The sequence below is a fragment of the Rosa chinensis genome, chromosome 6 (genome assembly GCF_002994745.2).
Source record: "Rosa chinensis cultivar Old Blush chromosome 6, RchiOBHm-V2, whole genome shotgun sequence".
NCBI lineage: Eukaryota > Viridiplantae > Streptophyta > Magnoliopsida > Rosales > Rosaceae > Rosa > Rosa chinensis.
Genome location: NC_037093.1, coordinates 61,064,201 through 61,078,544, shown reverse-complemented (window position 1 = coordinate 61,078,544; position 14,344 = coordinate 61,064,201). Strand labels below are relative to the sequence as shown.

At 42.2% G+C, this 14,344-nt stretch overlaps 1 protein-coding gene across 1 annotated transcript; it reads right to left on the bottom strand.

Annotated features, from left to right (window-relative positions):
• Positions 1-623: 623 nt before the first annotated feature.
• Positions 624-2,818, bottom strand: LOC112172113 (cytochrome P450 CYP82D47). The gene is made up of 2 exons (XM_024309301.2): positions 1,631-2,818; positions 624-1,336 (listed from the first exon to the last, which is right to left on the bottom strand). The coding sequence occupies exons 1-2, from the start codon at positions 2,609-2,611 to the stop codon at positions 707-709; spliced, it is 1,611 nt and encodes a 536-aa protein (XP_024165069.1). The 5' UTR covers positions 2,612-2,818; the 3' UTR covers positions 624-706.
• Positions 2,819-14,344: the final 11,526 nt, after the last annotated feature.

Sequence of the window (14,344 nt, the reverse complement as noted above, 5' to 3'; positions counted from 1 at the left end):
TTGATAATCTTAGGGTGTGGCTATTGCCCACCCTACTATTATCTTTGTTCACTTTATTTACTCATTATACCCTACATTTTAATTTCAATTATTAAATATACTTATCTAACTTATTTATCTTTCTACAAATGTCCTAATATAACATATCTAATTAAAAAAAATTAACTAAAATATCTCATTTAATTTATACCAATAAAAAAACTAAAATATGCTAAAGTTTCCTAATAAAATAATGATTTGATTTACTTTCATTAAAAAAAAAATTTTCAAGTATCATCGTTCGTCTATTTCCATTTATATTAAAAGATTAGTAATTTAACAACTATAAACAAAAAAGAAGTTTTTTTTTTTTTTTGGGTTTTAAATTTTTACTTTCGATGTTCACAAAGGGTATTGTAAAGATTTTGATGAAATTAACATTAATAGTTTTGTGAATTGAATAATGAACTCGATGAGGAGGCAAGTAGGCAACAAAGACACAAAAAAGAAGAAGTAATTAGTAAATTCAAATTTGGATGAAAAAGATGAAAATTAATGTTATCCAATGAGAAATTAAGTAGTCTTTGTATTTAATTAATTGGTACATATAGTTTTCCTTATAGATTTAGATTTTAGAAAATTAGTGTACTAATTAATCATTTTGCACTTGAGTAATATAATATTTCAATAATTCAAATAGAATGGTGGGAATAGCCACACTCTAATCTTATTCTGATTGATACAGATTTGGGGACAAGCGTGGTTTGACGAGAACTCGAAGTGGGGTGGATTTCATGTTTGTAAGTCCGACGCTTCCAGTCATGTCAACTGGTTCGTTCCCTGGAGTTGAGACCTCAAAACCTTGAAGAAAACCAGCCAGGGACAAAAGGGTCATTTGAAGTCCAAAAGTAATTCCAGGGCAAGCTCTTCGACCACTCCCAAATGGCATCAGCACAAAATGCTGACCCTTGACATCAGTACCCTTATGGGTGGTGAGAAATCTCTCTGGCTTGAACTCCATCGGGTCGGCCCAAACCCGCGGGTCAGTCTGGACCTTCCACAGGTTGACCATCAACCAAGTGCCTCTTGGGATATGGTACCCTCCAACAGTGCAGTCCTCAGTGACTTCCCTCTGACCAGAGAGTGGTCCAGCTGGGCATAAGCGCATTACTTCTTTAACAGTGGCTTGTAGATACTCCAGGTTGTTTATATCTGATTCGTTCACTAATCTTTCTCTGCCAACTTGATGGTCTAGTTCTTCATGGACCTTCTTCAGTGCTAGGGGGTTGTTTAACAGCAGTGAGAGTGCCCACGTTAGGGTCACCGTTGTTGTGTCAGAGCCTCCAGATAACAAAGCCTGCAAATTAATCATCATTTCTAATTTAGCAATGTGCTTACAGTAATACTTGATTAGTCGACTAAGATCAAAATTCAGTGTAGCGCTTAAAATTTAATAGAAAAAACTAATCTCAAGACTAATTTTCTAATTAAGAAAGAAGTGAATTAAATAAGGTCTTAGACTCTTAGGTCGATCAACAGTGGCTTTTTATTTTTGATTTTTTTTATTTTTTATCGAGTAGCTAAGTACTGTCCACGGATTTGCATATGTACGTGTTCATACATGCATGTAGACATAGGTTATGATACATACCAAACATGTTGCTTTAATGACGGTATCAGCATCAAACCCTGAAACTCGCGATCCATCAAGGACGGAAAGCATCACATCCATGAAATCTTGGTCGCTTTTAGCCTTCCCCAAGGTTGTTCTTCTATGCTTGTGCTCCTCCAACCACTCCATTGCTATAAGATCGAGTTCCTTTGCAGTGTCTTTCATAGCCTTCTGCTGCCCACCTAAATCCCACCACTTGAGCCATGGAACTGCATCACCCAACACAAAAGCTCCCACCAAATGGAAGAACCCCCTCATGGCCTTTTGGCACCGTCGTGCCTCTTTTTCGTCGCTCAAATTACCATCAGCGACATTGAAGTATCGCTTTCCTGCAATCATCCTTAAAACCACGTTTAGTGTCAAATCCCCAAACCACTGCTTCATCTCCACCGAAACTTGGCCCGTGCTGGTGCTGATTGTATCTTTTCTTTGGCTCCATAGCTTGTATAACTGTTTCAAACTCATCTCTACTTCGGATATTCGAACATGTTTGAGTAGCTCGAGCCTGCTGTTTGAGAGTAGCTCTAGGGATGTCAACTTGCGTATTTCACGCCAGTATGGACCGTAGGGGCCAAACCCGAACATGGCATAGTTGTAGCTCAAGTGTTTGGCAGCTATCGTAGCGGGACGGGAGGAAACAACCGAGTCGTTGGTGGTGAAACATTCCTTGGCCGCTTCCCAAGTATTTAACACAAGAGTGGAGTGGATGCCAATATTGATGGTGAAGATTGGTCCATACTTGTCAGTCAAGGCTCCCAAGGTTATATGGGGAAGCTGCTTGGATCCTGCAAGGAGGTGGAGATGGCCTAACAGAGGCCATCCACCTGAGACTTGAGGGGGTTTGGGACTCCTATTGGCTCGGGACCTCTTAGTTAGGATAAAGTAGGAAAACACAAGTATGGCAAGTGAGAGCCCAGCTGTAGCGCCGGTATTTAGGTATGGAAGAACGAAATTTTCCATTGAACCTAGCTAGTGAATGTAAAGCATTAAAGGGTGAGTGATTTTATATCGTTGTTGCAGACTATATATAATCGCCTTATTCATAGACAACAAACACTGGTCTCTTCACGGACATCAGCGGTTTCACAATAAAACAGAAGTTTTGTTTAAAAGTCCCTAGGGCTCTGAAAAAAGTCGTCACTCGAACTCTGAGAATATAGCGGCCGGGGCTTGCATTATTGGGGGAGTACAAATCTTTTGTTCTATATTTTGATTAATTTAAGCTAAAATATCTCATGCCTTCTTGATTCCTGTGGCAAGTCCAAAAGTATATTGTTGTTTAACTTCTTGTCTTGACTATGGAGAAAAGGATAAGTATAGGCTTATTTTCTAAACTTATCCTATGGAGAAAAATTCTTTAAATCGTCACGTCTTTTGAGAAAAAGATAATAATATCAATCTCCACTAAGCAGTCATATATGCTTGGAAGCATCTTGTGCATTGAGCCAAGGCCATCAATTTCTTCTTTCAGACTAATGAGCACTGATGTACAAAAAGAAAGAATAGGACTAGTAGTTCCTTGGAGAAAAAGCCAAACCAAAAGAGACACTGTATCTTCTTAACCTCGGTGAAGCCACCACAATTGATTTTTCTTTGCAAGTCGCACCGAGTTTACGCTTGTAGTCATGTACTAAACAACATTATTCGACATTTATTATACTCATATGATTTTTCAACACAAGATATAATAGGTGGATGAGAAATAATTAAAATTTTCGAAAGAAACAAGCAAGAACAAACCAATTAGCGAAATTTAAATTGCAGAATACCTAAAATATTATTCTCATAATACAACAAGATAAAAAGAGAAAACACATCCTATCATACATGCTCGGATACAGCTCACATACCTTAACATCCGTAGCCATTTTACTTTTATTATTTCAAGATGTAAGCTTCAACAGAAGTCAACCAATAGGGCTTAGCGGGAAGGCGAGGGGTGAGTAGAACTTCTAATGGAGTTGCTTTAGGAATGGTCAAACCGAGACCCTTAGTCAAATCAACGAGCTCATCTGATGCCGTTTTAAACTGAAACGCCTGCAATAAACGAGCCAGCGTGAGGTGAAGAACTTGCAGCGCAAACGGCACGTACACCTGGACAGGACCGTCTCACGGACCCAAAAGGAATCAGCACAAACTGCTGACCTATAACATCAACATTGGACACTGTTGTAGTGGCTAACTAGTCATAAACCTCTGGTTCGAAAGCAGATGAGAAGCGTGAACATGATAGTAAAAGGCTCCGTCAAGCGTCGAAAGCCATATGAGATGAGTTAGAATTCACTAGCAATTACAGACACAGCAGCAAAAAACATAGAGAAACTTCTCTAATATTTTGTTTTTTTTATTGATAACTTGAATGAAAATTACAATCTAAGAGGTGCCTTATATATGACACATAAAGAGCAATTTATTGTAGACTAAAACTAAGAAATCTAATTAAACCTGATTAAATAAAAATCAGAAATAGAATCCTATATACTAAAGAATATTACGCTTGGAATCCCAATCAAGATTTTGCTCGAGAATCCCGATATATCCAAAAGAATAATTTATGATTAATTTCATCATTAAGAAACCTATTTGAATACCAATTTCCAATATTCAAATTATTTTTCTTAATGTGAAGACGCTTCTTTCTTTTTGAGATTTTTTGTTGAAATTTGCTAAAATCTCGTCCTACATCAGTCTCCTCCACTTGAAAAGAACTCGACCTCGAGTTCCTCTTGTATGCAACTTGATCATTAGTAGGAATAAAACATGATAAGCCATCAACTTCAATATTCTCGAAATTAAAAGGTATCACCATGAATCCAATACCGTAGACAAGTTTAGAATAAGCATCTTGAAACTTGAATTCCTCCACTTGAAAAGGAATGGGCATTGACTTCTCCTTGGCTTGATATTGAACACAATTAGGTATGCATGACATGGATATCGATGTGATGAATGAATCAGCTTCCTTGTCCTTAATGAGTTTCTCTTCAATCTTCAAAGTGGCTTCTTCATGTTCCTTTTCACACACCTCAGGATGGTCATTCTTGATGTTCTTCCTTCCAGGCTTGATTTTAATTTTGTGCGATTCCCACCTAAATAAATATGTGTTGTCTTTGCAATAACCACCTTTGACGCTTTCATGCCATGGTCTTCCAAAAAGCACATTAGTGTCTTCAATGTCAATCACATGACAAGTAATCTCTTCATTATAAAATTTTCCCATAGAGACAGGAACTTTACAAACCTCTATTACTTGTGCATATTCATCCACCCCAAATGGAATCCAGTATGGATCACTCAGCTTCACTGTCGGTAACTGAAAATAATCCACAACTTTGTTTACTACAAAGTTCTCTCGTAGACCACTATAAATTATTACAGAGCATACCTTGTATTTGATGATACATGTAGTTCGGAAGTCGTCGTAATCCGATGTTGTGAATATCCAACGTTCCATGTTTTTTTTCTTTTTGTTTTTTTTTTTGGATTGATGAGGTGTCCTAGGGCAAATCCCTCAGTATGTTCCTCTTCAACGAAACTTTCTTTGATAGATGCTCTACAACCAGCGTCGTTAAGGTTGGTGGTAGTGAACTTCTCCCTTGGATAGTCGTCTGTTAAGGAGCGGACAATACCCACTCTGATACCAAATGATGCGAGAAGCGTGAGCACGATAGTAAAAGGCTCTGCCAAGCGTCGAAAGCCATATGAGATGAGGTAAATCCACTAGCAATTATGGACACAGCCGTAAAAAACATAGAGAAACTTCTCTAATATTTGGTTTTTTTATTGATAACTTGAATGAAAATTACAATCTAAGAGGTGTCTTATATAGGGAGCATAGAATAAACCTAATACAACTAGAAAACATAAAGAACAATTTATTGTAGACTAAAACTAAGAAACCTAATTAAACCTGATTAAATAAAAATCGAAAATAGAATCCTAAATACTAAATAATATTAAGCTTGGAATCCCAATCAAGATTTTGCTCGAGAATCCCGATATATCCAAAAGAGTAATTTATGATTAATTCCATCATTAAGAAGCCTATTTGAACACCAATTTCCAATATTCAAATTATTTTTCTTAATGTGAAGACGCTTCTTTCGTTTCGAGATTTTTTTGTTGAAATTGGCTAAAATCTTGTCCTACATCAAGATGGGTTGGTCCATACACTCGGATCACTTTGAATCTTCCAAATGTTTCCGACCATCTGGGTGCCAGCAGGCACGTGGTACGTACCTGGTCAGGGTGCAATCTTCCAAAGCTCTAGCGGTCCTGTTAAGAACAAGTTCGCTCGTTGGGTCTCCCACTATTTGCTGCTAGCTTTTTAGTGTTATTTTCACCCTCTAAGTCACTGGCACAGTTTCAAAACTGACCTGGCCACCTGGGTCACCAAAATCACTTTCTGGTTCACTTTCATGACCTGCAAACTGACCCGGTGACCCAGGTCAGTTTGAAAACTGTGCTAGTGACCCAGAGGGTGGAAATAAACACTAAAAATAGTGAATGGTGGGTGACCCGGTGTCCGAACGAGTGAACTTGCTCTAAGAGAGGCCCATGCCAGCTAGGTAAAGACGAAGAGTTTCCTTGATAATGGCTTGAAGATAGACAAGGTTCTTGATGTCTGATTCATCAACTCACCGGTCAGTACCTACCTGGAGGTCTAACTCTTCCTATGCCTTCTGGATCCCTTCTTTAACATGTGGCGAGTGTTCAGGAGAAATGAGACTGACAGAACCCGGCCGACCCAAGTTTCACCCCGAAACCCGGATACGAGCTTATGAGACCCACTTTAAGTGAAATCCTACCAAAAAATAGACAGAACCTCCCCTAAAATGGGCTACCCAAAATTTTACAAAACCTGGACATGCTTAAAACTAAACTCACACTCCTAGATACATTCCAAAATTTACATTCCAAGTGAATATGTTACATTCCGATAGCACAAGTGTCACCTTAACTTCACTACGATAATAGATTCTCAAACATTAACATTCTCCAAAGTAAACTGGTTATCAGAGCAGATATACACAACTAAGCCGATATCATACAAGGTAGGTTTAGGGCTGGGCACGGGCGCGGGTCTAACTATAATTTCACTGGGCCCGGAACCAGCCCGTTTTGACACAAACAAGAACCGGCCTGGGACTGGCCCGTTTAACTTCTGGCCGGGCTTGCGGGCTTTTGGGCCCAAAAACCTTTATTTTTTGCTTAGTAGGATACATATCTACCTTGCTATGTTCCAGATTTCATTCATTTCAACCTGTTCAGATTTGAATCAAAACACAATATCAAGATCCAAAGTTGAAGCTACAAATTGAACTATCCAAAATACATAAAATCCAAATTCAAATACAAGTTAATCACAATACCCGCAATTGAAAGTTTGAAATACAATGACCCAATTTAAATATGAAGTTCAAATGTCCAACTGTCCAAGTTTGAAATACAAATATGCAATTGAAATAGAAAGTCCTAATTCAAAATTTCAAATACAACAATTTAGCAGCCCTTTTTCCAGTTCTCCATCGAGCAATTCAACAGCTACCATCCATCAATTGGACTCCACAGTTTTGCTTTTGCCTACAACAACCATCATAAAGAGATTTAGAAAGCTAAATATGACAGACAGTCGAATTGAATTCAATAATAAAAATAAAGCTTGATGCAATTATGCTCTGAGAGCTTGTGTTCCATCTATATTTATCAATGCACTACCTTCTAGAGGTTGCCTCTATAAATCCTATTCTTCTACCAAGTCAGCCAGCAGCTATTCATTGCTTTCTATACTAACAAAAATTTGCGGAAATATATAAGCACACAAACTAAACATTTTTTAATCGGAAATTTAAGCTTTTTTCTTCATGATAACATTCCATCAGACCAATCATGAATTCTGAAAATTCCCACAGACTTCGATTGAAAAGCACTAATCTCATTAAGTAGACAAAATTTGCATCCAGCTCAGAGCTTAATCTAGTGATTAGAATACAAGTGAAAGGCCAGAGATCCCTCACCTTGACCAAGAGTGAACCTGAATGGCGTATCACGGCTCGAATCGAACTCAGTCCCATCCAGCGAAGTCCCTGTTTGGACCCAAAATGAGCATTTTGGCCTGACAAGGCATGTCTTGGAGAAATTGAGCCAATGTCAGTGGCTCAAGCTATATATTGTCGACAATTTTGAAATATATATTTAGAGGCTAAATAAATCCTACTGTGGAAGCATGGAAATGGAAAGTCAACTTTAGCACATTTTCCTATTTCGGCTAGGAGAAACCGAGCTAAACAGAAGGAGCGGCCTCCTGACCAAATGAACTCGAAATGGGCTGAAACTCTGCAGATCCACATCCTAAGAAACATTTCTTATGAAGAGTGCAAGATCCATATAGAAGTGGAAGGCCTTCAAAAGATCAGTCCAATGTTCTGCAGAAGCAAAATTGGAAAACTGGACCTGTAAGGGGTCCAACAGCATTTCCGGCTCAACCACTATACTAAAAGCTCTGAAATTTTACCAGCATGATCTAAACTCATAGTGGAACATTTGTTATGAAGACGTCAAGGCCAAAATATGAATTCCTGATGGAGATATACATGAAGGAATAAAGGAGCCGAAAGTGCTTCCTTATCTCCAAAATTCATCATTCCTTATCTCCTTATCTCCGAAATTCATCATTTCTATCTCCATTAATGCTCCATCTCCACCTCCCTTATCTCCAATTAGTGCTCCACTTTCATTTGTTTAATGCCAGAATAGTTGGCATGGTAGCCTATAAATGGAGGTTACATTGAAACACCAAAACACACATTCACAACAACAACATCTCTAAGATGATCTAAGTTCTCTCTAGAGCAACCTCTCTAAGAGCAACTCCTCTCCTTCTCTTTCTCTTACCAGTGATCACACTCCTAGTCCTAGTCTTCCCAGAAGCCGACTTTCAGTGCCACCAAACCATCTGTCAACGTACTTCGGTCCTAGTCCCCTCGGGAGCCAACGGTAGTGCCGCGACCACAACAGTTACAGAACCAGCCAAGCAAGGGTAACGCCCTAGCAACCCAGCCAAGCTAAAGTCACGCTTTAGCAAGTTCTCCTCACTTCCCAATGGTTCTCGCTCTGCTCGATCTACAACATCGAGTATCGATTGTGATTTTCAAGAAGCTCAGCAAAAGTCCTCGCCACGAGGCACAAAGAATCCCATGACGAGGTTGGTGCTCTCCTCGTCCACAATCTTTTGAAAGAAGTCAGGTTAAGGGACACCCCCGACGACCGCACCCGAACTGTGCTGGCACGCCCGCGCAAGAAAAGAGACTGTTGACCAGCTGCAACAAAATTGGAGCCAAACATTTTGGCACACCCAGTGGGACATACTGGGAGCTGTAAATCACACCACTATTAAGAAATTGAGGTTAGTAAGGGGTTGTGAATCATAACGGAATATGTGAAGTCTCTTTTGTTAATATTGACCTAAACTCCTTATTGGTGTCTAGCTCAGGTCCCTTAAGGTTAAGGGCGGTTTTTATTAACACTTGTTGAACTGTCTTCACACTTATGATCTTTCTCATCTTAGTAAGTATAGCCTATGTGAAATGGTGTCTAGAAATGGGACAACGTTCATAACAGGTTATTGAATCCAGAAGTGCGTGCAAATGGGCCTAAACCACTATGTGGGAGTAGTTCATGCCAAAATGGATTCTGCCTCTTTTGTTCACCCTCCCCCACCTGGCCATTTCAGTAAGGTTGCCCAAAGGATTTGAAAGAAAGTTTGTGTCTAGATGACTATACTTGGACCGCAAGTCTAAACCTTGATTCACAAAGTCTTATTGAATTCAGCTACTTATACAATACAGCATACTGCCAGATATTCACCATTGGGAAGTCAGACGATAACCCTTACCAAAAGGTTTACGTCAACTGCCTGAAACATAAGACCCCCAGTTATAGACCACACACGCGTGCAGACTGTCGTGGTCTTTCAGAAGAATTAGTAATTCAAAGATTTTCTCTCCACACGCCATCAACAGAGATGACGACGGAACGAGGAGAAGGTCAACAGCCCGATACTGAGGGCGAGGCAGTTCTCACCGTCCAGCCTAATGAGGCCGGAAGAGCGTTTGATACCACCAGGGTGGCTGAGGACGAGGTGAGAGCGGATATTTTTGTACCCATCCCTATCCCAGAAAACACCAGCCTGGAAGCGCAACTTAACATCATGCGAAAAAACAATAGTACATTATGGGCAAAGGCGGCTAAAAGATTCGAGGAGCAGCGACGGATGTCCAACAATCTGATAACGAAAGTCAGGCTGGAGATGGAGCGCAATACGGAGCTATTGCAAGGGCATATAGACCACACGTCACGACAAGCCCAGGAGCAACATGAACAGCTTGTGACCTTGATAAATGCCCAAGCTGCACAGACTAAGGTCGTTCTCACAGAAGTCGCGGCTATTCGCAATGAGGGATCCAATACCGCGATCCAAGTTGCCATGCAAAAAACTGAGATGGAGCAGGCAAGAGATGTCCTGAATAAGGTGTTAGGGGACCCCAATGCTATTCTAGGGTCCCTCGGCCAGCCTACAGGGTCAGGTAAGTACATACCACCAAATGCTCGAGAAAAAGCAAGCGGCGGCAGTACAGCCACATCCGCTACTGATGTATCAGTTAGAGGTAAAGAAACTACTCTGGCAACGGGTGGGAAGAACAACGCCGCGTCATCAGTCACGCAAGGGACCAGGACTTTGAAAATCAATGAAGGGGCCTCTGTTGGTCATAGCCTGTTTCCCCAATATGACAGCGACGGAGTTGAATACGTGCACCACGATCCACCTCCAGCAAGTCATTATGGTATCGACCGGGTTGAAAGTCCAGCTAAGGTCACAGCAGCCACAAAGGGTCAGCCAGCAGTGGGTTTTACGTTGCAGACGTCAACCCGACACAAAACAACCCATGGAGGCGGCATATCTTTGGTTAATCAGGCTTCACAGGCGCCACCGCTGATCTGGCCAGTTGATGATACAGTGGTTCACCCACCTCCTCCTGATCCAAGATATATAAGGAGAGAGGAGGTAGAAGCAATGATCAGGGCCGCGAACCCGAGGCCTAACCTGGAGGAGGCCTACCAAGGGCCCTTCCCACCGCATATTACACAGACACCTTATCCTAGGGGATATAAGAACATTACGTTCTCTACTTTCTCGGGAGAGGAAGTCGAAAATGTCGCGGCCCATTTGGTTAGGTTTCGAGTACAGTGTGGCCAGTACCAGAACGACGACAATCTGAAGTGTAACATCTTCGCTACTTCTTTATCGGGGTCTGCCTTCACCTGGTTCACTAAGCTGCAACCGGGATCAATTGCAAGTTGGCCAGCGATGGAGAAGCTGTTCAAGGAAACCTTCGGGACTATCGAGCCGGAAGTAGATCTGGCTTCACTCACTCAGATGGCTCAGCAGCCAACTGAATCCGCTGTCATGTACCTTCAGCGTTTTCAGATCCAGAAAGGAAAGTTGAACGTGATTCTGCCGGAGAAAGAACTGGTGAAATTGGCAATCAAAGGCTTAGAGCCATGCCAACGCAAAAAACAGCATGGAAGCATGTTCAATTCCATGGGGGAACTGATCACAGAAGTAGGAAGTTTCGAGCACTTGCTCAGGGAGATGGACGCTATGAAAAACGCCTCGAAGGGGACATACATCCCAGGGAAACACCGAATAGTGGCTGCACTCAGCCATCAATCCAGTTCCTTTGATCCTTACTACAAGAGTGAGGAATCTAGTACAGCAAAGGCTGATGAGTCTGAAGAAGATGAGATAGCTGCCCTGGAGCTCACCGGGAAAAAGGCTTCAACGTTAAAGCAACTGAAGCTGTGCAAAGAACCGGTGAAGCCGTGCAAAGAGTCGGTAGTTTTCACCAAACCAGAGTTCGCAAGTTATACTTACGACGCGAACAAAGCGCATGAAATCTTGGATGAAATGATCGCCGCGAAGATGGTGAAAACCAACTTCGGCCCATTTCCCAAACTAGAGCAGCTAAGGGGGACGAAATACTGCAAACTCCATAATATGTGGAATCATAATACAGCCGATTGTGTTAAGCTGAAAGATCAGATCCAAATCTGGTTAAATAACAGTAGTTTGCAAGTAGAGGCACCGACAACAGCAGCAGCGTTGGTGGACCTAGATCCCTTCCCAGATACCGGCATCAACATGGTGGACGTGGCATGGGGTGAAAAAGATCAGCAGAATCAAAGTCCAGACCATGCGGCTAAGGATTTGAAAAGGGTTGGAGACAAAGTCATGAAGCGGGAATCCAAGACTCGTTTACCCATCGTCCTATGCTCGCGGTGCAAGGAAGAATGTGACACTCAAGCCCTAGATGAGGAAACATCCCAGACTGTCCGCTTTGGATCTCTGCCGCCAATACGGTTAGCATCATCGTCTAGAAACTTCCAACCATGCAGCCCAAGAGTATACAGTGGTTTAGAAACTCTTTCTCCAAGGGACTTAAACTTATTCAAAAAGTTGAAGACCGCGAGGGAAGAAGAGCAAGTAGATAAGCGGCAAGGGGTTTTAACCAGACCTTACATTCCGCCAGTGTCAACGTCCTCCGTCAAAGAAGGGAGATGGTATACACAGAAGAAGGGCAAGGTGGTGGAGATGAGCTCTTCAAGGAAGTGAAAACTCCAGCGGAGGTTTGGAGAAGCAAAGCGAACCTTGGAAGCACTAGATCAAGGACTGATCAAACCATCGCAATTACTGAAACCTCCAGAAGAGTATCAGAGACAATTGGAGGCACTGGCCTCCAAGAGATTCGTTTCCCCGCAAGTTCAGAAACAGCAGCCCAAGGTAGCACACAAAGAGTAAAAGCCACGTGCCCCCAAAAGCAGCGCTCAGGAGAAGTCCCTAGTTCCCGCGAGGCAAGAACCGCCGCCAGCTCGTAAAGTCAATGTTTGGCGGAGAGTATCTCGCGAAGAAAGAAATAGCGAGCCTTCCATCTTTGACAGGCTGGGGGGCAAAGACAATCGGTCCGCAATTGTGAAGAAAGTTCAAAGCTTGGTGGTCGCTCTCCCAGAGGAAGTGCCAGCGGCAAAACAAATTTTTGAATCACTGAACCAGGTTTCCACGGTACAGGAGCACGAACAAGCCAAGGTGGTGATCCCTGCAGAGGAATCATTGGTTGCTTTCATGGTTAAACGGTTCAACGCCGATATGCCAGCAGATGAACCCAAGCTCAATCTTGATGATGACATGGACGAAACAGAAATGGTGGATACCTCTTGCAATATGGTTTATGTGCTCCCTGCTAAGTATGCCTTACCAGTCGCTGCACAGGAATGTGTAGAAGCTGACACAATTGGAGAACAGCAGTTGCAGATCACTTCAGCTGCAACAACGCAGGTGAAAGAAGCAGTGTTCCTTGAGACTAAAGATGCTAACAACAAGGGTTTCTTCATGAGCTTCACAAGACCCACACCCGCCATAGTGCAACACATGCGACCTTTGTATATCACAGCAGAAATTAATGGGACTAAGGTCAGCAAGATAATGGTTGATACCGGTGCGGCTGTGAATGTCATTACTACCAGAACCATGCATCTACTAGGGATCAAGAAAGAGAAGATCCAATCCACATCCCTTGCGCTAAAGAACTTCGCGGGTACTGTGACCAAAACATTGGGTTTGATTTTCTTACGAGTCAAGATGGGTCCAGCAGAAGGGGTTTACACTTTCTTTGTTACAGATTGCTATGCGGCATATAGCGCGATTATGCGCCGCGACTGGATCCACAGGAGTTATTGTGTCCCATCCACCCTTCATCAGGAGCTGATCATATGGGACAGAGTCGCGGACAAGGCAGAAATTATTAAAGCAGACCCCCGACCTTTTTTGGTGTCTACCAACTACTTGGACGCAAGGTATTACCTAGAACCAATCTCTCCTTTACAAGTTGTTGGTATTGATGATAAGGGCCGCCCCACAAGGGTGACGACCTCTGAATTGGCACAATGGGGGCTCGCGGTAGCAAAAAACGACCTCGAAAGGCCTGGATATGCGGTGCCATCTCCAAGTGCTAATTAATGGATCACGAACTCATGGAGGAAGAGGTAGAGGCCGTCCATTCCTTGTACGAAAGGCTATCCTCATACTTGGTGGAAAAAGAGGCCTATGATCGAGTCGCGACCTTAGAAATTGTTAATGAAGAGTTCACGGACCAAGAAGAGGAGGAAGAAGAGATTCAGCTTGCTCTAGCAGCATTGGATGATACACCTCCGAAGGTTAGGGACCCTACTGAAAAGGTCAATATGGGAACAACTGATGAGCCTATAGAAGTGGCTATCAGCACTTACTTAGAGCCTAGCGAGAAACAGAGGCTCGTCGAATTATTGTTGGAATTCAAGGACTGCTTTGCGGAAAAATATGAGGACATGTCAGGCCTATCATCAGACTTGGTATGCCACCAACTACCAACGTTTCCTGATAAGAGGCCTGTGAAGCAAGAACCGCGAAGAATGAACTTGGAAACCCAAGTTCTGGTCAAAGAGGAAGTTGAAAAGATGCACAAGTCAGGCATTATCAAAGAAGCCAAGTACAATCAGTGGCTATCCAATATAGTGCCTGTTCGCAAGAAGAATGGAAAGATGAGGGTTTGTGTAGATTACAGAGACCTTAATTTGGCTACACCTAAAGAAGTCTACCCC

What these genes read in the sequence shown, in the direction of transcription:
- LOC112172113 (XM_024309301.2), bottom strand. Translation starts at nt 2,611, where the DNA reads ATGGAAAATTTCGTTCTTCCATACCTAAATACCGGCGCTACAGCTGGG. An exon ending in TCATTAAAGCAACATGTTTG is followed by an intron (nt 1,337 to 1,630) that starts GTATGTATCATA and finishes ATTAATTTGCAG; the next exon opens with GCTTTGTTATCTGGAGGCTC.